The 25,122-nt window shown below is 36.2% G+C and overlaps 1 protein-coding gene across 1 annotated transcript in view; it reads right to left on the bottom strand.

Moving 5' to 3' along the window:
- Window positions 1-25,122, bottom strand: part of Polr1A (RNA polymerase I subunit RpI1) — a 476,971-nt gene that overhangs the window by 363,417 nt on the left and 88,432 nt on the right. The window contains exons 7-10 of the mRNA XM_090382924.1: window positions 15,887-16,045; window positions 11,868-12,008; window positions 1,508-1,728; window positions 1,158-1,377 (exon numbers count right to left, since the gene is read on the bottom strand). Of these exons, the coding sequence (XP_090239050.1) occupies window positions 1,158-1,377; window positions 1,508-1,728; window positions 11,868-12,008; window positions 15,887-16,045 (741 nt within the window). The remainder of the gene's footprint in view (window positions 1-1,157; window positions 1,378-1,507; window positions 1,729-11,867; window positions 12,009-15,886; window positions 16,046-25,122) is intronic.

The raw sequence follows: 25,122 nt of genomic DNA, 5'->3' as shown, positions 1-25,122 counted from the left end.
ATCAAATAGAACTTCAGCACTATGCATGAGTGCCAAATTAATCTCTCTCCAGAAAGTGCTGACTCCATCCTCTTCTTCCACAGCAATGTATAGTAGGTAGTAACTACATATCCCATAATCAAAGTGAAACTTTATTATTTTAATTATTAATATCTTATTTATTTTTGCTTGTTTGTTTGTTTGGTTTTTAGGAGCATTAGCAACTAAGGCCATATTGCTCCGGAATATGCGGTGGTCATTCCTTGACCTTTCCGCATCCTCCGTATTTGGTGGTGACGGGCTCGAACCCCGGTCTAATCAAGAAGCGTGTGCTACGCACTGCTGCTCCTTCCCACCTGGCTACGGAGGCGCCTATTTATTTTTTTTTTTTTTTTTTTTTTTTTTTTTTGCAATTTTAGCAAATTCATTTCAGGCCTCTCATCTCTCTCCCCCTTTATTTCTGCAGGAATGCAGTTGTAACATTCAGTTTTCTCAGACTGGGCCACACCAACTCCCGGAAGACAAAAGTCTGCCTTGGTCCAAGCTGGACCAAGGCAGGCTCCTGCTGGACTCAAAATTTTGTCCCAGGCATATCTCAATTTGGAAGCCTATATGATCTAAAACGTTAAAACGATGATGTTGGCTACAGAAAAATTTCAAAGTGGGCCATATGCGCTGCTATGCCTTGTTACCATTTTTTTTTGTCCACAATAATTCATGTTATAACAACCGTTAGTGTAAAGAAGCAGTTGTTTGATGTAAGCTCTGGTAAAAGGTGTAAAAACTGTTTAATCTGTAAACACATATAACACTTGTCATTAAACAAGGTTATGTCAGTGGTAGAATGTAAAATTTGAGACAGGAGAACTCCTTACATGCATCATGAGGATGTCAATGAGTGCTAAAAGATATTGGCATGGAAGTAAACCCATGTGAGATGAAAGCTTTCCTTTTTTGAGAAAAAGAGTAAATTCAAAAATTTTGCAGATTAAAATTGGATTAATATAAATGTACATGTAACAAAAGATATTAAAATATCATAATACAAGGTTAGATCTGTGTAACCTCATGGTCTGATTTTGCTGCTCAGTACATAACTTTTGATGACAGCTAGGTTCATCTAAAGTACCTCTGTTCTATTTGGAAAATTAATTTATTCAATTATATAGAAAACATACCTTATGAGCCATGATACTGGGTTTATGCAATGTTGGTTGCCGATTTAGAAGCAATACATCACCATTCTGTAAATGACGATATACTTCTTTACTACCTCGAATGCCACCTTTAAATGAATGTGAAGGTTTCAGTAGTTGTTTAGCAATAGCTTCTCTCTGTACTCTGTTGGTTGGACTTAATTTCACAAAAGAACCATCATCATTTTTTACCAGAACTGCACTATATATAGAGGGGGGGGGGGAACATTAATACTTTAAATGGCAAAGTTAAAAAAATAATAATAATTTTCTTAAACATTATGGAATTTAGAAAAAACTACTCATACATTTAGAGCATACTATAAACATACCCAGGATATATATCTGGGCCATTCATGACAGCTTGTCTTAATTCTCTAACATTCCAGGAAGTCACAGGCTGTGGATAGGTTAATTTACTAGCAAATACTACTGGTACACCTATTTCATCCACCATGATATAAGGATCTGGAGATATTACTGAACGAGCAGCATAATCCACACGCTTTCCCATCATATGCTTTCTAAAAAGCCCTTCTTTCTTTTCTAGAATCTAAAATATGGTGTGCATGTGATCACATGAAAAACATACAAAAAAACAAAACAAATGAAAAATTATGACATGAAAATATCTTAAGACTAAATGATTTTAAGAATTATAAAAACTAGTTTTAGAAAAGAAGAATGTAAGAACTGTTCTTGTAAGAATTCACTTTTCATTAAAATTTCTGATTTTATTTCCATGACAACCATAACATTTTTTAGAGAATCATTTTACTGTTTCATAAATTAGGCAAAAATGAATATTAAGAAGAATATACATATTCTCAAATAAATATCTGTTATTTGGTGAAAACCTGCTTAGTTATTTTTCTGCTGTTTATTAAATAAAAAATTCATAATTAGAGAAATCATGTGTAAATATCAAAAATATTTACGATATCTAATTTATAAAACTGTTAAAAATAATTATAAATAAAATAAAGAATTTCCGATTGAACCCTGGCCCAATACGGTTCTTGTACGGATACTATATCAATCAAGTTCTCCTCCATTGATTTCCTAATTTCATCAGCCACCAGCCTAGAACAGTGGCCGTTTATCTGCATGATTTTAATTCCTGAAGAACCAAGAACTCTATCCACTACAGTATAATAAATCCTATCATTAATAAAGAACTTTAAAATGTTAAAATGTGAAGGCCAACCAAACTGGAAATAGTGAAATTCATGTTTCATATACATTAACGTATGTGTGTTATTGAGCATATTACAAATTCATGCCACATTGAGAAATCAGCATGCACAATATACAATCTATACAGATGGATCTAAATCTGACAGTCAGGTTGGTGCAGCGGCAGCATTATTTCCAAATATTGAACTAGCTATGAAACTCCCTACTGAATGTAGCAGCTATACTGCAGAACTCTGTGCTATCCACAAAGCCATAAATTTCAAACACTCAACAAGAATACTGCACAGTGTTATATATACATATACAGTGCTTTTTTTGTAAAAAAAATAAGTGCCAGTACTCATTCTTTGCTATCAGGAAAAATTGAAAATTAAAAGGATATGAAAAGTACTCTAATTTCCTGTTAGTGAGGATGAAGTCGATTTCATTAGTTGTTAATCCATTTGGGCTCTTCCATGTCCACTTTCTGTTCACCCTTTTCTTGAAAAAATTGAACATAGTCCCTAAAAAATTCATGCAGACAGCAAGACACTGTATTTACCTCCATAGGTATAATGCAACCTTACAATCTCATTCCTTTGAAAGAATGTACAGCTGGTTATCTATATCCTACTTCACATGATCAGCATGAAACATGATAATTAGACAAAATCATCAACTCTGGTTGCAAAAACCCAACATTTACACATTTCCAAACACACTGTTCCAGTAAGGTACATAAGAATTGTTAGTTTTCTTAATAGGATTCAAAAGCAATTTTGTTTTTGAATCCTATTACATTTAATGACAGAATAAAATCTAATAATAAAATGAAGTATAATGTAAACAGGACTGGACAAGATAAGACTCTTACACTGTGCTTTTTGACAATAATTTTGATTTATAATCAAAAAGCATTTGAAAAACTAAACTACTTTCCATTTTTTAATGCAAGTATGAAATATTAACTAATATTTCATAAAATATAAAATCTAGCTATTCAGTTGGATCTCCTTCAAAGCAGTCTCCCTGACACTGTATACACAGATTGCAACATTCTACTGTAACTTCTGGAAGCATTCCTGATAGGCTTCTTTTGGAACTGATTACTTAAGAAGTACAGGTCACTGTTGAAAAAAAGCCGTGAATTAGGATTGAATTTGAAAGTGTCTGCAATTCACACAATAGGAGGGAGTATATGATGAGAGCCTTGTTGATCAATTCAGCCCTGGAAAGATTGTGCAAGGCTCAAGGGTTGGATTTTTTTCAGCCTGGTCTGTGCTTGTTAACGATGGGATATGCTTAAACAGAAAGAGTGCAAAAATATTTGCTGATGCTATCGAGGCAGTGTTAGGTGGGTTGGAAAACTGCTAGCTTGGGGTGGATACAAGGACTAGTAGATTAACAGTACCATTGGCAGAGGTGAAAGTGATTCTTGCACTGCTTCTATTGGAATGAGCAGCAGCCTGGAAAACAAGATGCAGGGTATTTCAGAGACCGCAAGGGGTCATTGCGGTACAAGTAAACACGTGAACTGTGTAAGGGTAGCTAAGAATAGGAACAGGTGCATGTATACTAATGTATACACCAATTCTAGGAGTTTGGTAAATAAATTTGATGAATTTGAGGTATTGCTCAAAACATCAAAGGCAGATATTGTTGGGATATAAGAAATGTCGTGTAACACGGATATAAGGAATGCGGAACTGAAATTTGGGGAGTACAATGTGTACAGGAAGGATAGGCAAGGAGGAGGGTTATGTTATTACTTAAGAAACACAAAATCCAAGGAAGTGAAGCCAGTCAACATCGCTGGACAGTGCAGTGTCAAGTCAGTTTGGTGTGGCATAAGCATTGGGAGATCAAAATTGGGAGGAGTGTGTTATAGGCCTAATGACTCTGATGAGTGTAATAAGAAACTGTACAGGGAAATAGAGTGGACCAGTAAATCAGAGAATCTTATAAAGACAGATTTTAATTTCCCAGATATTGACTGGAATTTGTGGGTTGGTCACTCACACACTAGCAAGGCTTTTGTGGATTTATTGGATGATTGTTTTCTACATCAGCATATTTGGGAGGCAACTAGAGGGAGTAATACTCTTGATCTGATTATCAGTAGTGATTCTTCATGCATTAAGAATCTGCAGATAAAGGAACCACTAGGTTGCAGTGATCACAGTGTGCTGAAGTGGAAATTACTCAAAGAGGTAACTACCATCAGGGGTAAATGGAAGGGTTTTTGCTTTCGTAAAGGTGACTGTGGTGGTCTGAGACAGTATTTAAATTCTATACAGTGGCACTAACTGATGATGTTACCAACAGCAAATTCAAAATGGGAAGCATTCAAAGAAATAATCTTGGAAACTACTGGGCTGTTCATACCAACTAAGAAATATTGTTCAAGATTTAGACCTCAATGGATGTCAGATGAACTAATTAGACATGTGGCAGAGAAGAAAAATACATGGGATACATATAAATTAAAGGGTGACATGGGAGCCTATGGCAGATATAAGCTGGTCTGTAACCAAGTCACAAAGGAGGTTAGGCAGGCAAAGGATGCAAAGGAAAACAGCAAAGAATTCTTTACCTATGTAAACTCTAGAAGGAAAGGGATGAATCAGATTGGTCCACTGGATATCGATGGTTCAACTGTTGATGATCCTGCTAACAAACTTAATGAGTATTTTTCATCTACATTCACACATGAGACGTTATTCAGGGAGGGTAATGCCAGATGTGAATTGAACTCTGGCAGTGAGCTAGATGATTTTGTAATAACTGAGAGGAAAGTAGAGGAGAAATTGTTGAAGATAAACATAAAAAAGGCACCCAGGGTGGATGGGATCTATCCAGTTATATATGAAAGGAGGCAGCAAAGGAAGTAAACAAACCCTTAGCCATAATTATGAAAGCTTCTTTGGACTGGAGATGTGCAAATGTGACCCCAATTCACAAAGGAGGATCAAAGGGCGACAAGTAATTATAGACCTGTTAGTTTAACTTCTGTTCTGGGAAAATTAATGGAGGCACTGGTTAAAGAAGCACTGCAGGATCATCTAGACAAGGCTTCAGTTATAGCTCGAACACAGCATGGTTTTGTTAAGTTAAAGTCTTGCCTGACCAATTTGATTGGATACTATGATGTGGTCACAAAGGAACTGGATGAACTGAATAACTTTGATATAATATATTTGGATCTTATAATGGCTTTTGATACTGTTGCACATGGAAGACTGCTGAACAAATTAGAGCAGTGTGGCATTGGAGGCAAATTGCTGCTAGGGATAAAGGGATGGTTGAGTGGGAGAAGACAGAGTGGTCAATGGACACTGCTCATCGTGGACTAATATTATTAGTGGAGTCCCTCAGGGTTCAGTGCTGGGTCCATTGTTGTTTTCTGTATTTATAAATGATATTGATGATGGCATATCAAGCTTAATGTCCAAGTTTGCAGACGATACGAAGGTTGGCAGGGTTGTTAAGGACACTAATGACAGTACGCTGCTGCAACAGAATCTAGAAAAGTTGAGCAGATGGGCTGAGAGGTGGCAAATTTACTTAACATTGACAGATGTAAAGTACTACATATGGGAAGCAGTAACCCCAGTGTAACGTATTAACTCTGTGGTACTACGCTGACAGTGGTAGAGAACAAAAAGGACATGGGGGTAATTGTGCAGGCAGATGTGAAGTTTTCTGAGCAGTGCCGACAGTCTGCAAGAGTAGCTCATTGTGTCTTGTCAATGATATACAAGACGTTTTCTAGCAGGAATAAGGAGGTGATTATCCCCTTGTATAAGGCAATGGTCAGGCCACACCTTGAGTACTGTATACAGGTCTTGAGGCCTTATTTTAAGAAAGATGTAGAGCTGTTGGAACGAGTACAGAGAAGGGCAACAAGATTAGTGAATGGAACAAAGGGTTGCTCTTACGAAGAAAGAGCTTAAGTTTTGCAAATTACAGTGTCTGGAGACTAGGCACCTGCGAGGTGATCTGATTGAGGTGTATAAAGCATTGAACGGTTTGAGCATGCTCAATGCTGATGGGATTCTTCCTCTCGCTCAGAATAATCATTTGAGAGGGCATAAATTCAAATTGAGGAAAGACAGATGTAGGATAGATGTGCGGAAGTTTGCCTTTAGCCAGCGGGTAGTTGGTAGTTTTTTGGTGGAACAGACTTCCATCCTTTGTTGTGGAAGTTGATAGCCTAAATAAATTTAAGGCTGAGCTGGACAGGTATTTGGAACGAACGGAAAGCTGAAATGAGTGGGTTTTTTTTTGGCTGATGCTGCATAAGCTTGCTTTCTAGCATCATATGCCTCTGCTAATGCTAAGAGTTCTTATGTTACATTCTGAATAAGAATGTCCTAAGTCACTGCAAATCTCAGGCCCTTTGAGGGGGATTTAAGCTTGGGAAACAAAGCGCGCACACACACACACACACACACACACACACACACACACACACACACACACACACACACACACACACACACACACACACACACACACACACACACAGAGAGAGAGAGAGAGAGATCTAAATCTGGAGAATGAGGGAACCACAGTGGTGCAGTGCTTCACAATAAATTCTTAATTGGAAAGTGGTGACTGCATAGGAACATTAGTGTGATGTGCCAGATCTCTGAGAAAATTTTTTGCTGTTTTCTCTGAATAGAATTGCACCAATCACAATAGATTTGCTTTGCCATATTTCAGGTTCACTGTTTACCATGCAGGATAAAATTCATAGTGAACAAGGCCCTGTAATCAAAATAATATGAGAAGCATGACCTTCAAACATTAGATCAAGATTGTCTTGCTTTTTTTTTGGGGGGGGGGACTTGAAGAGGGAATCTTCCATAAAAAGGATGGAAGAAACAAAATGGGAGTTGTTAGCAGTACATTGATAAAGAAGTATTATTACTGGCAAATGATGCAAGAAAGCAAGCTTATAAAGCATCAGCCAAGCCCAAAAAAAAAAAAAAAAAACTTCCCATTACGCTTGTTCAATAGTTTGTCCAGATCTTCCTTGGATTTATTCAATGTACCCACTTCCACAACAGATAGAAGTTTGATCCAACAATCAACTACCCACTGGCTGAAAGCAAACTGTCTCACATCTGTCTTGCAACCATCCTTCCTCAATTTGAATATACTTTTCCTCTTGTGCAGTCTGAGCAAGAGTAAATATGCCATCAGCAATGAGCTTACTCAAGCCATTCAAAGCCTTGAATATATATCTCAATATATATCTTGATTGAATATCTCAATCAGATTATCACACAGGTGCCATTCAAGATGCTGCAATTTGCAGAACTAAAGCTTTCTTGATAAGACACCATTTTGTTCCCGCTCACCATCTTTCTTTGCACTCAATCCAGAAGATCTACATTCTTTGTAAAATGAAGATTCAAGCCTATATGCAGTACTCAAGATGTAGCTTAACCATTGCCACATGCATTGGAATAATCACTTTTCTATCCCTAACAAAAAAAAAAAAAAAAAAAAAACTGATATGAGCTGACCTGGCAGCCTGTGTACAAAACTCAAAGAACTTGATCTCTGACTGCACAATTATACCCCCCCCCAAGGTCTTTCATTTCCCATTACCTTGAGTGTAGTTACCACACAGTACATTAATCTGGGATTACTGCTAATCATTGCAATACCTTGCATTTGTCAATAAAAATTAACTACCATTTCTCAGCCCATCTGCCTAATATTCTAGATTTTGTTGCAACAGCATATCTTCATTACTGTCACTAACCACCCTGTCGACCTTTGTATCATCTGCAAACAGACATTATTATGCCTGATATACCTTCAGCAATATCATTAACAAATATAGAACACAAAAATGGACCCAGCACTGAAACCTAGGGGACTCTGCTAATAACATTAGTCCATGAAAGGCAGTGTCCATTAATAACCACTCTGTCTTCTCCTACTCAACTATCCCTTTATCCATAGCAGTAACTTGCCCTTAATGGCATAGTGCTCTAAGTGCAGTCTTTTAAATGCAACGATATCAAAAGCTTTCCTGAATTCCAAGTATATGATATCAAAATTATTTTTTGCATCCAGTTCCGATAATGTAGCCTTTTATTACTGCATAACAGAATCCAATCAGATTGGTCAGAGAAGATTGCCCCTTAATAAATCTATGCTGTGACTGTAGTGTAATTAAATTTGGACTGTTGTACATACATAAAACTCTAACTCTAGTAGTTACATTAACAGTCTTAAAGCATAAAGTCTTAAATTCTAATTAATATATATGTATTAACAGGGTAAACACATAATTTAAAAGGTAAAATAAATACTAATTACATTACATGCAATCAATAAAACACTAATTTCTAGAAAATGAGGTTGCATTTCATACACATTTCAATACCACAAATACAAGCACTTTACTAAATTACAGTTATTAAATATTCAAAGTTAAAATATCATATAATACAAAATATCACACTAAATTCGCATTCCTGTTTCAAAATATGCAACTTAAAGAAAATGCAAGCATGCCACTTCATAATTAAAGCATGTCATATGCATTAATTATGAAATGGCATGTTTGCATTTTCTTTGAAGGATGCATACAATAAGACACACCAATTAAGATCAAGATTAATTAGCAAAATTTATTTAAACCTCCTTTATTAGACTAGACAAAGACAGTAAGAAATTTAAAATCAAGAAAGGAGTTCGACAAGGAGACACTATCTCTGAAGCTGTTTACTGCTGCCCTTGAAGAAGCTTTCAGAAGATTAGACTGGTCGCAGAAAGGAGTCAATGTGAACGGAGAGTACCTAAACCATTTACGATTTGCAGATGACATTGTGGTCATAAGCCACGATCCCAAAGAATTACAGGAAAATCTTAATCAGTTATGCACAGTTAGTAAGGATTTTGGACTAAAGATGAATATGGCTAAAACAAAAGTAATGATGAACAAGTATGCCACAGAAAGGGAAATAATGATTGAAGGAGCAGTAATTGAAAAGGTGGAGTCATACTTATCTGGGACAAGTTATTAGCTGTAATAATGATAAATGGCTGGAAGTCAAGAGAAGAATAAATTTTGGATGGATAGCATTCAGGAAATATAGAAAGTTTGTCTGAAACGTAAAATAATGAACCAATGTATACTCCCCACCATGACTTATGGAAGTGAAACTTGGGCACTCACCAAAAGAATGGAAGAGAAGCTGAGAACTACACAGTGAAGAATGAAACAAATTATATTGGGAAATCAGACTGTTATATAAGAAGAGAAACACATGGATTAGGCAGAAAACTCAAGTAAAGGACATTCTTATCAAAACTAAAGAACTAAAATGGTCTTGGGCAGGACACATAGCTCGAAGACATGATGACAGATGGATTAAAAAAATAACAGAATGGTACCCAAGAGGAGCTAGAAGAAAACCTGGAAGACAAAGGCGGAGATGGATAGATGAAATTCATGAGTTTTTGGGTAGTAAATGGATGGCCAGTGCTCAAAACAGAAGGAACTGGAAAGTTGCTGGAGAGGCCTTCATCCTTAAACCTTGCATACCATTCACCTCCTAGCCTTTGTTGATTATTTTAATAGAATTAACTCTCCCCATTGAGAGATGGGTTACTTCTCCTGTCCCTAAATAGTTGCAAACCTCTATTAACTAATGAAACATCACTGAATCAAACTAACCAACTACATCTCACCCCAGGGGCTCACATCTGGTGAGTATGGGCATGGCACACCCAGGGTCCTGAGCTGGATATCATCATTCTTCTCTTTCTTGGTGATTTCCTTTTCTCTCTCTGTCTCTCTCTCTCTCTCTCTCTCTCTCTCTCTCTCTCTCTCTCTCTCTCTCTCAGGGTGGCTCAGGAATTTTTTTTTTTTGGCTGGTGCAGTATAAGCCTCAGGCTTCCTTGCACCATATAGCTAATAATAATAATCTATTTCAGCAAATTACTTCCAACACATACAGTACAATAAACTGTCAACCAGCAACATCAACAAATTCCTTTTATTTAAAGAGCAAGTTACCCTTTCAAAATAATCTCTAAGATATGCATAATGAGGCCACTCTAACATTATGTGAAAACTATTCTTATTCTTGCACAATAACAACCACCCCTAATACCTTCAGCTTAAATCAAAGTCCATGCCCAGTGATCAGGAAAGCTATGTTGAAACAAAATGCAGTCATATCTCATATCTGCATACAAATAAATACCTATATCGCTTCCTTTTATACTTTGATCTCAGTGCTGTTGCTTTGGGACCCAGAGCATGTACACTGACCACAGTGAAGTATATTCTTACAGTATTCTTTTCTCAATTAAAACATGCTCTAGCTTTCCCATGTCTTATGCCTAAGACCTCAGCCGGTATACCTGTTTTCCCCATATAACTTAAGCCTGTTTTAATGATCAGCTGGTGAATTAACAGAAGATCATTAAAAGACTAGCTGGTAATTTACCAGCTACACCCTACAATGTTTCATATGATTATGGGCCTGCAAGCTTGGGTGGTCACCAAGACAGCAAACCTTGAAGAAGAAATTGAATGGCTTTTAATCATAATATTAATAGGTTTCTCAAACCAAACTCCAGAAGGATAAGTCAGTTAGAGAGATACCTATACACTCATACAAAATTCTCAAGGTTCTGCCATTAAAATCCCATTCAACTATGCTAACTCTTCAGAGCCTGGCAAAATGTCTTAAACTAGAAAAATTGAATACTTCTGGGTTTTGCTGAAGTAAAAATGTGCCCAGACATCAGTCATACTTAACTCTGCTTTTAATAATAATCAATACAGCTAAAAATAACAACCACTGGACTTCATTCCAAGAATTCAGAATCTACATAATGCTATTTGATTTGTCCTACTTGTAGTTTAGAATTAGAGAAACTAGAAGTAAATATCACATAGTTAATAGACATATTCCCTACATAGAATCTGTAATACTGCTTCATCCATAATTCCATATGAACAGACCAAAAACAGATCCCAGAGGACAACTCCCTCCCTATATCAAATCTCCTTTCTGTGACCACAGTTCTAATAATAACCAACTTGCATGGCTATATGAACAATTCACTGCACTCATCCTTCTCAAAGCACTGTCCCATCAAAGAGAAGTAAAGGCCTCCTAGGAATCTTTTTTTTTTTAAAGAAAATTGATATTTTCTCTATGCAATGATTTTTTCGACTAACAGAGAACACATGGGACTGAACATGAAATTTAAAGAAGCATTAAAACACATACAAGTTTATTCCGACAGATAAATTGTCTTCACAATGCGAAGATTTAAATACCACATAAGAATTCAAAGTATTTGTGTGCATGCATGCACTACACATTCACACACTGCAAATTAAGTACTTACATTATGAAAAAGAAAAAATGCTAATGGTAGCAAGGTTAAAATAAAATATTCTTTATTTTACAAAATTGAAGCAATTTTTCATAAACACTTTTATAAATATATCAGGACTAATAAAAACCATACCTGCTTCACTCCAGGAATTTTTTCATTATTCAATTTGTCCATATCACTATCAAACACAGCATTTACATGAATTTGCATCTGCTGCCAGACACTGTGAAACTTGTCAACTTGAGTTTTGCCAGGCTGTTTGATTATCCAGGCCTAAATAATTATACATAATGAATTACCTAAGCAAAACTATTGGGAAAAAATTATGAATATCATACTAAATAATGTGGTAACAATGTACCTAGATATCTGCTGTTTTATTTATTTATTTGTGAATTAACATTTATTTCTAACTTAAAGTATAAAAACGAAAGTTGTATCATTTAGTAGCTCAATCAGTCAACCTCAATGTCTCTGAGGAGACTCTTTAGAAAAATCAAGTGGCAGCTATGTTTTAATGCAGTAGAATACATTTAGCAATCCCAAAATAAATTATACATGGGGGGGAGTTGAATTAAAAACAATAGAAGAAAGGAATCTATGAGTTATGATCTGGGTAGATACGTTTTCTGAGCAGTGAAAACAGGCATTATTATCAGAAAAACTATGGATAGGATTTTCAGTCAGTAAAAGAAGATCATCAATATATACAAGAACAAAAAGAGTGAGAGAAAGAGCTGAACCCTAAATACTAACAATGATTTCTCACAATGATTTATCAAACATTATCCTTTAGAAATAGGGAAACCATAATCCCATAGTATAAGGCAATTGTAAGACCATGTTTGCTGGCAACTCATATGGTGATTGGCAAAAATGATAACCATACAAGGAAAGACTCCGATTATGTGGGCTACAGACCTTGGCAACTAAGCACCTCAGATGTGACCTGACCGAGGTTTATAAGACTAAGAAGGGGGGGGGGGAGTTAGTAAAATAAATGAAGGTGGAATTTTCACTGTTATAAAGAATTCCAGAGCTAGGGGCCATAAATTAAAATTACAGGGGAAGAGGTTTAGACTAGATTGTAGGAAGTTCTCTTTTAGCCAGCAAGTTGCTGATTGCTAGCACAAGTTACCTTCGCAAGTAGTTAAGGCTGACAGTTTGAATACAGGGTGTCTCAAAAATATTGGTACAAACATTTAGGGGAGGTAGGTAACGTCTAAAAGGAATGGGAATCGCATAGGAACCCATAACTGGAAAAGTCACCGTAAGTCTGTAGACAGCGCTGTTCATCAGTTCACGAGAGGGAAAATTTCTGGTTTACTCATTAAAGCAGTAATCGGCACACGAAGAGCATGCATCGATATAGGAACTGTGAGCTGGCAGACATGCTTGGTTTGGTTTTTTTTTTTTTAGCAGCATTAGCAACTAAGGCCATATTGCTCCGGGAGATGCGGTGGTTATTCCCTGACCTTTCCGTATCCTCCGTATTTGGTGGCGACGGGCTCGAACCCAAGCCTAATCAAGAAGTGTGTGCTACATACTGCTGCTCCTTCCCACCTGGCTAAGGAGGCGCCTAGCAGACATGCACCTAATGTATGGATTAGCAGAGGGCAACGGACGAGCGGCTCAACGAATTTATGGAGAACGCTTCCCAGGCAGACATGTACCGGACCACCGTTTGTTTGCGCATGTGCATCAAAATTTGTGTGATTATGGGTCATTTAGAGGTAACAGGAGTAGTGCGGGCAGACTATGTTCGAAGTGAACTCCCGCCATGGAAGAAAGTGTGTTGAATGCCGTCCAAAATAATCCTACTACCAGCACACGTGCCATTGCTTCTGCCTTAGGAGTGTCTCGTTGCAGTGTACAGCATGTCTGGCACGATGATTCCTTACACCCCTTTCATCTCCAAAGGGTTCAGCTACTGCTCCCCAAAGATCATCCTGCATATGTGGCTTTTGCGCAGTGGTTTCTCCAAGAAAGTGTTCAAGACTTGAATTTTCCAGCCTATGTTTTGTTCACGGATGAGGCTTATTTCACTCGGGAAGGCTTATTCAATCAGCATTTGTGTGGGCTCACGACAACCCACACGGCGTGTGCCCCCATGCGGCAAAACATCGCTTCGCAATAAATGTGTGGGCAGGTATGGTCGGTGACTGCTGAGTCGGCCCATACCTGTTACCATCCCACATGAACTCCGCTAAATATCGGATCTTTCTTGAACAAGTTCTACCAGGGTTACTTGACGATGTTCCAGCAAATGTGAGATGCAACATTTCGTTTCAACATGACGGGGCACCTGCCCATTATGGAAGGTGTGTTCGTGACCATTTGAACAGGCGTTTTGGGTGTCGATGGATTGGCCGTGGTGAACCAGTTGCCTGGCCCCCAAGCTCACCTGATTTATCGAGCCTCAATTTATTTCTGTGGGGGGGGGGGGGGCTCAAATCTATCGTGTATGAATTGCCTGTGGAGATGGAAATGGATCTCGTCAGCGCTGCTGCTACTGTCAAAGAAATTCCAGGTGTGTTCGACCGTGTCCACCGCTGCGTCGGTGTCACGCATGCATTGCATCTCATGGTGGAACCTTCGAGCATCTGTTGTAACATCATGAAATGCATCCATCTCTTACTCCATTGTTAATATTATGTCAAATAAATGTTTGCCACTAATTACTGTCTTGTGTCATTTCTGCTTCTTGTGCCTCTGCTACTACTTTCCCATGACATTTCCGGTTATGGGTTCCTATGCGATTCACATTCCTTTAGATGTTACCTACCTCCCCTAAACGTTTGTACCAATATTTTTGAGACACCCTGTATATTCAAAGATCAAGTGGATAGTTGCCTATGTGAAGAGGGAATCACAATTTTTTTTTTTTTTTCTTATTTACTTTTACCTTTTTTTTTGGCCAATGCAGCAAATGCCTGTGGCTTTCCTGCACTACACGGAAATACTATTACTGCAGTGCAAGGATTTCTAAAATTTTAAGCCTCGTCAATGAATGTGTTAATCATATTTCACAAAAAAAATAAAATAAAATAAACCCACATCATCTGTCCAATCCCCATAACCCTTTCTTATATTTATTCTGATTACCTACTTACACAACACCAGATGGAAGTTTGTTCCAACAACCAATCATTCTCTGGCTGAAAGCAAATTTTGACATATCTGATCTGCACGAAAATTTTTTAATTTAAATTTGTCTCCTTATGAGTTCATATCATTCAAATAACTGAAGGATGCATCAGAATTTAGTTTACTTAGTCCTTTTTTTTTTTTTTATTATTATTAGAACCTAGAACAACTACTATGATGAATAGGTTAAAAGCCAAAAAAAGAAGATACCTGTTGAAATTAGACTAATTTCTGTAGATCTTAATTTTTGGGAAATACATATGAAGAAAGGTTGTTCTGTGAGCTAAGAGTTTGACAGTGAAGGTATGCCAACTGATTACAACATGCATATGGACTGGTTTGGAAGAGAGTAAAGAAATTGCAGATGCCAACTTAGAAGAGCAGTGCCCAGGGAATTATCTGTAGAAAAGGCATGCAACAGAAACAATGTCCATGAGACAGAGTACAGTGATAAGCCATTAATTAACCTGACTGCACTCTTTTGAATGGAATTAAGAAGCTTCAGAGGTTTTAGAGGAACCACCCCAGATGTGGAAACAATATTTCATGGATTGAGATTTGAATGGAGTGAGTAGTTATTTAGAAAAAGAAAGGTAACAAATGGAGACCAACAATTAAGGAACTAGTGGTGGATATTCAGGAAGTTAAGGCTGTTTGTGCAGGGCAAGGTTTCTTACAAACAGGAAGATGGTATATTATTATCAGAAAAACTATGGATAGGATTTTCAGTCAGTAAAAGAAGATCATCAATATATACAAGAACAAAAAGAGTGAGAGAAAGAGCTGAACCCTAAATACTAACAAATTTCATGCAGAAGTGTGAAGATGGAGTACTATCTACCATCAAGGTGCTATATGGTCAAAGAGAAAACTGGATACTATTTTCATAACCACATCATCCCCAGGAATAGTGACATTTCTTGGCCTTTAAGGTCAAGAGACCTGTCAACATAACTTTTTTTTATGGGAAAATTTAAACAACTTTATACAAAATTTGCCTTAACCTTTATATTTTCGTCTTCTATCTGCTCTAAGGAATCAGCTCCTGTTCCTTTTGATTTCATAATCTTCATCATATGATAAAGTAGTACAGAGTCTTGAAGAACTTTATTCAATGCCAGTGTTTGAGGATTTTCATATTTCAGTCCATGGACAGTGTTTAACTGAAAATAATTATTAAAAAAATAAAATAGATGATATGCAATGCACAATGCTTACATGAAACATATTTTATGCACAATTTAATTTACATATACAGTAAAATGCATAAATGTACAAGCATTTGCTGTACAATGTAGCAAAATTTTCTGAATTTATCACCATAAATGTAATTTGTTTGCTAATATTTAATAACTATCATATTTATAATTCATTACAGTGGTAAAACTTATGAAGTGGTAAAACAAACCTATCATGTGTACCCATCATGCATTTCTGAAATCAATTTGTAAATTGATTTCAAAAACAAATCAGTGGAAGCTGAATACTGATATAATTTGCATTACATTGATATTACTGCAAACTGAAAAGAGTTGAATTTGTATATCAACTTCTGAAAGAGATTCAAAAATGATTAAAAACAGATCATTCAAAGTAAATATGAATCTATTCAATGAAAAGGCACTGAAAATGCAATTTAACAATTTAATGAAATATAATTAAAATCAGTTACTAATTTTAACTTTGTTACTCTTTAAAACTAAAGTAACAAAGCTAATGACTGTTACATAATCAACGCAGTAAATTTTTTTTTTTTTCATTTATTTTATTTACTTGTTCTGGAGAACGTCTTTTATATCCCATACGTTGAATTGCTTAGAAAGTTCTGGAAAATCCATATTAAGAGATGCTGTATATAAACATAGCATTCAATTTTCCTTCTAAAGTACAATATACAACATGGAAATTGCAATAGCTAGGAGGTAAGGGATTCCCATGAAACTACAGACATGTAAGAGGGACATCAATGAGAGAGCATCTATTTCACTGGCATTTGCAGCAAGTGCCAGTCCTTGTGTACTGTGATCCTGTATTATTACCCAATCTCTGGCCACCAAATTGCTTCATGTTTTATTGATGCATTGTGGCTCAAATAGTCAGTCAAACCTCCTGCAATCCAATGACCTTTTCTCTCTAAGGATCCATGCAGTTTATTTAGTAGTCATGTTCTGTCTATCCTCTTAACTCTTTTTCCTTGTTACCATTTGATGAGAGATCTCAATCATTTATGTGACTTTGCAATTTCCATGTCAGTAGTGAATAGTATTTAAAAGCATCATATATGAAATTACCATATCTCAAGTTGTCATTTGGATTGTGTAGAATAATTTTTGCTATTTCTTAATTTCTTTAATTTTTTGTAAATTTCATTTCGATAAGTTATTTCCTGTGACATTTTGCAAATTTAACTTTTATAGTAGGAAACACTCAATTTTGATAATAGGTACCTTCTGTAATTTTTGTAAATTTAACAATGGCTGTTATAAGATTCATATTGAATACTTTACTTCGTCCCAAGGGTAATATGACTCAGAGAAATGGCCATATATAATTCCTACAAGTGTCAACTTTGTTGCTGGCATAGCCTGAGCATGTATTCAAGGCAATCTAGTTGCTGATCACAGTTCAATTGACAATTCTTTTCTTTGTTCCAATCTAAGGAGAGTACCAATCTCAAATTAAAACTTGATGCATTACTAGAAAAATGAGTCACCAAAGAAATAAGTGCTTGCCCTACAGATAAACGTAAGTGAAAGTTTGTCAGGGACTCGGGATTCTAGTAACATGCCAAGTGATGCATCTCCAAGTTGGGTTGCAGAACAGAATAATCAAGGTGCAAACTGCTCTGGTTCAGAAGGATTTAGTTTTATTGGAAGACTATGGTCAGGAAAATAGGCAGTATTTTTTGTAAAAAGGATACGTGGACTAGAACCAGGGTGTGTCAACCAGGAGCAACAATTAATGTAACCGACAGACTGTCAGATTTGGGCAGGATAAAGAGATATTATTCATGTGGGGGACTAACGATATTAAACACACACACAAACTAATTATTTGTTATATAAGCCCATGCTTTAAAATATGGCACAGGCCAGGTCAGAATGTTTATCTATTTGCAATTCTTCCCAGACGACAGGATGGTATATATATACTGAAATGGATTAATTCAAGACTCTAAGAACTCTGCAAGGGTTCTAGGGGGAAAATTTATCAGTGTGGCTTACACTTTTAAATAGAAGAAGTCTATTTTGTAAAGATGGGATTCATGCGAATAGAGGTTGTGAGTTTTTGTCAGTATACAGATAAATGCTTATATGAATATGGGTCAAACTAATGACTGCACACATTAAGAGTTGTTAATTTTTGCTGCAGCAGCCGATATTGGCAAAATGTTCTCAGCAATGATGTTTCAAATAAGTGGGAAGGTAATGCTAGGGAAACAAGCTGAAATAACTCAAGGGGTGTGTGTCAGGGCAATAAACTATACAAGACCACGTAACCTTAAGTGTGCTTACATTAATATCAGAAGTGCCATCAATAAAATGAGCGAACTGAATTCCTGATTAGCATTCCACTTTTCCACATGTCACTACGTCAACGCCATTGTTATTTCATCATTTATTATTTCATATATAAAAAAATTTCACTATGGTATGTACAAGGAAGCATAGGGAAGATAGTGAGGGTGGTGAAGTTGCTTCTTATCAAAAACAGTGGCAAGCGCAACAAAAGCTTTCCCAGACTGATAAGTTATGCAGGCTGTTTTTTTTTTTTTTTTGGTTTTTAGGAGCGTTAGCAACTAAGGCCATATTGCTCCGGGAATATGCGGTGGTCATTCCCTGACCTTTCCGCATCCTCCATATTTGGTGGTGACGGGCTCGAACCCCGGTCTAATCAAGAAGCGTGTGCTACGCACTGCTGCTCCTTCCCACCTGGCTACGGAGGCGCCTAGTTATGCAGGCTAGTTGAGGATCTGTACAGTGTGATATAATTGTAAGCAAAAGGTATAATGGGAGAGTGAGTAATCTAGAGACCAGAATATTATGAAGATAGCCTCTACATGCAATTGGAATGAGTAACCAAGTTTAAATATGTCCTAAACTGATTAAGGCGGGTGGTAGGGAAAAACTCAATGTGAACAGAAATAGAAGTGAATGTTTAGGCAGATTTACTCAATTTTCTAAATAGATTTATTTCTTTTTGCCTTAAATGAAAATTTTGTGGACATTCTTTTATGTATTATGTCTTCCTTTTCAAAGACCAGCTATAATGAATATACTTTCCTAGTATCTTTTCATCATCATCTTCTTTGCATCTTAGTGGAATTGTTCATCCTGTTTCTGTTGAGAGAATGGCAATTTCCCAGAAGAAAAAAATGTTTACATAACAGTACAAGAAATGAACCTTGTTCATTTCTTGTACTGTTATGAGCAGACTGAAATTTGAGTATATTTTCATTGATACTTTCATAATGGTATCTTTCTTGTTCTCTAAGAAGATGCGAAGAACTTTTACGAAACAAATGCTTTTTCATGGATCATGCAACTTGCTCATTTTAAATTAACTTTCTCGTCTGTGGACCAATGGAAATGCCTTCTTTTGAGTTTCACATTAAAAATCAAAGCAAAAGTATTTCACTAACATTTATCAAATAAAACAGGTGTGGATATATTAAAAATATGAAGAGATTGTAAACAGAATCAAGGCTGAAATAAGAAATAAAACAAGAGTACTGGAACAAGTTTTCAAAAAGAATTAGAATGATTTTTTACGGAGTACAAAGAAAAATTTGGCAAATAACACAGAATCAAAGAAAAAAAATATGTTAAAACAATGAACAGATTCAGCTACATGGATTAAATTATTTAAAAAAATATGAACAAGCAAAGGGTAGCAAATATTTTTCTTAATCTTATTAAGAAAATAAGATTAACGAAGAGGACATAGAATTAAATACAGAAAAAATTAAAGAAATAACAGGAAAACTAAAAAACAAGAAAAGTGCAGGTACAGATAAAATAAACAAGTTATTAAAATATGGAGAAGAATGGCTAATTACAGAATTAATAAAAAAGTACATACCAAGTGATTATTGAAAACCATAACAATACCAATATATAAAAAAAGGAAATAAAGAAACTGCCAGCAAATTATAGGGGCATTAATTTATTAAAGCACTTGGTTTAAACTGTACACAGAGGTAATATCAGAAAAATTAAATAAAATTATAGAATTCAGTGATAAGCAGAAAGAATTTGAGAAAAACAGATTATGCATAGATGCAATATTTATGATACAGCAAATAATATACACTGAGCAGACAGAAATCATGGGTAGGCCCACCTTTCGCCCGGATAAAGGCAGTCACACAACGAGGCATTGAGTCCACTAATTCACAAAAGCGTTCCACAGGTATTTCCATCCATGCTTGCTGCACCACTGTCCACAATTCCATCGCATTCCTGGGTAGAGGATCCAAAACTCAAACAGATCTTTCCACAACATCCCAAAGATGCTACACGGGGTTCATGTACGGTGAACAGGGAGGCTATTCCGTGGTGGTGGTAAAATCTGCGGAATGCTCTTCAAACCATGTCCAAGTCACCATGGTTCTGTGGTGAGGTGCACTGTCCTGCTGGAAGAGTCAACTGCCCTGTGAGTGGACGATGAAGGGATGCAGATGATCTGCAAGGATGGACATGTAACCTGGACTGTTCAGATTATTCTTCTAGATGCATCAGAGGTCCCAAAGTGTGCCAGTTGAATGCACCCCAAACCATTACCGACTGTCCACCTACCTGAACAGTTCCTTGTTGACATGGGTGCATACCTTCGCACAGTTTCCACCATATACACACCCTCCCATTCGCTCAAAATAACTGGAAACAGGACCCGTCAGCCCAATCTCCAATCATCCAAGGTCAAGTGCCGATGTTCTATCGTCCAGTTGAGGTGTAGAGTCCAGTGTCATGGTGTTAGCAATGTGACTCTGGTGGTTCGGCGGCTCCCATAACCTATCACGGATGAGGGTCCTGGTGGAGATGGTTCTGGCACCTCCCTTGTTGAAGTTGCCAGTGATTTGTGCCACTGTCGCTCTCTGGTTGGATGAAAATGCGAGACCGACATCGATGGCCATGTTCATCCACCACCTTTCTCCACGATGAGATGTTATTCCAGAAATGCCATATTCTCAATACACTCTTGAAATTGTCGAATGGGGATAGTGCAATTTCTGTACCACCTCCACGATAGAGTGATCCATGCATTAGGACCCACTATCATCTCTCTTTCAAAGTCAGTTAACTTATGAAATTTATCCATATCGACATCGAATTACAGTCTATTTGAATGCAGTGATGCAGTGTTTCTATATACCTGCCAAGCAGTGCGTTCGTCCACTAGCGAGAGGGGATGATAGCATCACGTTGCCAAGGAACCAGGTATCCCATGAATGCTGTCCTTTCAGTGTACACGTATATTTGTGTGTTTCATAGATTTAACAAAAGGCTTTTGATAGTTAAAATAAAGAGATGTAATAGCAATCTTAAAACTACACAAAGTTCCTGAACAATTAATAAAAGTAATCAATTATATATATATATATATGGACAAATGCCAATCAAGAAAATACCGAAGAAATAAAAATAACTAAAAGGATAAGAGGAGATGGTGCACCTGCTCTCTTTGGTTTGATAATGAATGAATTAATGAAATAAAAAGTAAATGAAGGAATTAGAATAAAAGAAAATTTATTCTTTAAATTTTCTTTAAAAAAAAAAAAAAAAGTATAATATGGAAGCACTGCGTGTAGTAGCTGTGTTAAAATGTGCTCTCACTTTTATTAAAATTTGGTGGTTTAAAGCATAAAAAACTGAAAATACATCTTACCATAAGGAAGAAGAGGTAAAGAGGATTCATTAGAGACACATTTTATGTTTGTGTGATAAATATTTAGGCTCTAAGATTAAAATAAAAGTTTAACTGTTAGCACGTTTGAAGAATATAAAATTATGCAGCAGTTAACACTATATGAAAAAAGGAGTTTAAATTTTAAAATACAGGAGTGAATATTTTAAAACATAAGAAATGTATTCACTGAGAGTTAAGACTGTGCAAATCAACATGAAAATATGTTTATGAAAATAAGGAAACGATGCAATCTTAATGGTAAAAAAATTGGACATTAGTTTGACATTGGTTATTTGGTTTTTTTTTTTTTTAGGAGCATTAGCAACTAAGGCCATATTGCTCCGGGATATGCGGTGGTCATTCCCTGACCTTTCCGCATCCTCCGCATTTGGTGGTGACGGGCTCGAACCCCGGTCTAATCAAGAAGCGTGTGCTACGCACTGCTGCTGCTCCTTCCCACCTGGCTACAGAGGCACCAGTTTGACATTGAAGGAGGAAGAGGGATAATAGCATCACCTTACAAATAAATTCACTGACTGAAAATATAAAAATTATTTGTTCAAATCTAATGAATAATATATATACACCTAATTCTGTTTTTACATGATAGATACGTTCCTGAAAAATACGTGTAAAAAAAATTCGTGTAAAAAGAGACATTGTATTTATGGAAGAAAAGAATATTGGTTCCGGATCTAAAAAATCAGTAAAAATAATTTTAAAAAAAAACACAAAAATATTCGTTTTAAGCTTATTATTTTATTTCAACAAAATACACATGTAATAATATGTAATGAAAATGTATTAAAGTAAATTTGTATGTATATGAAATGAAAAAAATTCTTCACGAACAAAAAAAATCTGTTTTACACATAACAAGATTCTATTCATTTTCACTTTCTGATGATAAACGGTGCATACGTTTGCGTATGACTGGAATATCACTGCTATCACTAGAAATGTTGTGGACATCATCTTCTTCCTCTATTAATGAAATTCTTTCTGTGATCTCTTGAGCAAAATCAGCACGAGTCTCCTCTGGTGCTGATGTTTCACCGGTTTTATGAACGAATTCAATTATTAATCGTTGTGTTCGTGTTTTGGTTAGGCCGTTATATAATTCTCTGTAAGAGGCTGTCAACAACTTCAGTTCACATTGAAACTTCGCAGCGCGTTCCTCATTAGGGTCATGTTTGACAAAATTATTACCTAATTTTCTGGCCAGTTCCATTATTAAAATCTGCATTTAGAACAGGATCATTTTCTTCATTATCACTACGTTCTGTGGGATAAGGAGTCCCAAGGACAACCTCTAATATTTCATCTTCGCTTAGGGCATTGTCGGTTAACAATTCATCAATATCTTCAAACGATAGATCATCGAATCTTTTTCCACCAATTTTGTGTGCCATTGTAATGATATTGGGAAATTCGGTCATATTAGGGATGATGGGATCTTTGCTTCATACACATTGTGGCCAAACCGCTTTCCAACACACATTTAAAGTTTCTGGTTTTAATTCAGTTAATGCTAATCCAACTTGATTGATACAATCCATAATTGAGAATTTCTCCCACACATCAATGACTGTTAGTGTTTCATCATTCAGTTTGTCCAAGACATATTGGAATGTTTGTTTTACGTAGTATGTTTTAATTGCCGCAATTATATCTTGGTCTAGCGGTTGTATCAAAGATGTAGTATTAGGTGGCAGAAATAAAATTTATATGTTTGGGTGTTCCAAGACAGGATGGCCGGGTGCATTGTTAAGAATCAGAAGAACTTTAAATTCGAGACCTTTCAAATTCATATAACATCTAACTTCTAGGACGAAACATTTGTTGAACCATTCTATAAAGATAGCAGTGGTCACCCACCCAGGCCTTCTTGTTTGCCATCCAGTGAACAGGCACTTTCATTGAACGTGGGTTTAGGGCTTGATTTACCAGCAGTGGTTTCAACATACGATCTACTGAAACGTTGGAGGAAAATAATAAGGTCACACGATCCTTAGCTACCTTAAAACCACCAGCAGTTTTCTGCGATTTGGCTACATACATTCTGTTCGGCATTCATTTCCAGAAGAGACCAGTTTCATCTGCATTCCACACTTGATCAGGAGTGTATCCTCCATCTTCAATGGAGGATACACTCCATTGAAGGATACATGGAGGATACATTCCACAGGAATTTTTGTAAGTTCCTGTGGGAATATTTTAGCAGTCGATTCATCTGCAGATGCAGTTTCACCTTCAATTTTTATATTATGAAGAGCATTCCTTTTAAGAAACCCTGTCATCCAACCTGTACTCGCAGAAAATTCATACTTTCTGTTTAACTGAGATGAAGTGCTTGGCTCCTTTTCTTTAATCTGTCTGTAAATTCTTAGTGCTGTTTGCTTGATGGCATTTCCATCTACTGGTACTCTTTTTTGTGACTGATCTTCTATCCATATTACCAGAGCCTTTTCCATTTTTTCCTTGACAATATCTCTTGTATATGATGAAGAATTAACACTTACTTTTGTTCCAGAACATACGGACTTCCTAATTGCAGCTTCATTTTTCTTAATAGTTCTTACAGTAGCTTCATGTATACCAAAATGCTTTCCTACAGACGTAGCCCCTTGTCCAGTTGCAAGACGATCTAAAATTTGAATTTTAAGTTCCAAAGAAATCGCTTTCCTTTTCATTTTGGTAATAGGCAAATTATTTGACATTATATAAGGGCTACCAAAAAATATCTCAGTTATAATTAATAAAACAAGGTATGAAAAATTTGTAAACTTACAATTTATTGACTATCGGCAAAATTAATAAATTTATATGTGCACAAATTTCACTAAAGATTTTTTCACTTTGAAATAGAGCTTACTACTAAATGTCTTCCGAAGATACAATGCACGAATACCGTAGATGTGCACCAAATTCAATAAAAACGTTGATGATTCATAGATACCTAGACGTACACATTGGTAAACAATGTGTACGTGAATTCGTGTAAAAAAAAGTTCGTGCAAAAACAGAATTAGGTGTATATATATTTATATACATATACAGGGTGTTTATAAGTGATGGTCAATAATTTAAAGGTGAAAAAGTACAAACTAAAATAAGCAAAAAAGTCACAGTGAACATCGGTCCACAAATGAACCGCTTGAGATAATGCACATTTTCTGTTAAGATCTGCCACTGACTATGGGAAATTTTCTTTGTTATACAGAAACTATTTTCAATATAGCGACCAAAAAGAAATCAAAATAATATAGGTCTGACTGTATTTTCAAGAAATGCAATATTCCTTTGTATTTGAAATGTTCTGTTGCATATC

Source organism: Mastigoproctus giganteus, chromosome 10 (assembly GCF_048544385.1).
Source record: "Mastigoproctus giganteus isolate SK-2022 chromosome 10, ASM4854438v1, whole genome shotgun sequence".
NCBI lineage: Eukaryota > Metazoa > Arthropoda > Arachnida > Uropygi > Thelyphonidae > Mastigoproctus > Mastigoproctus giganteus.
Note: the sequence above shows the minus strand (reverse complement) of the source record. Positions and strands in the feature narration are given on the sequence as shown.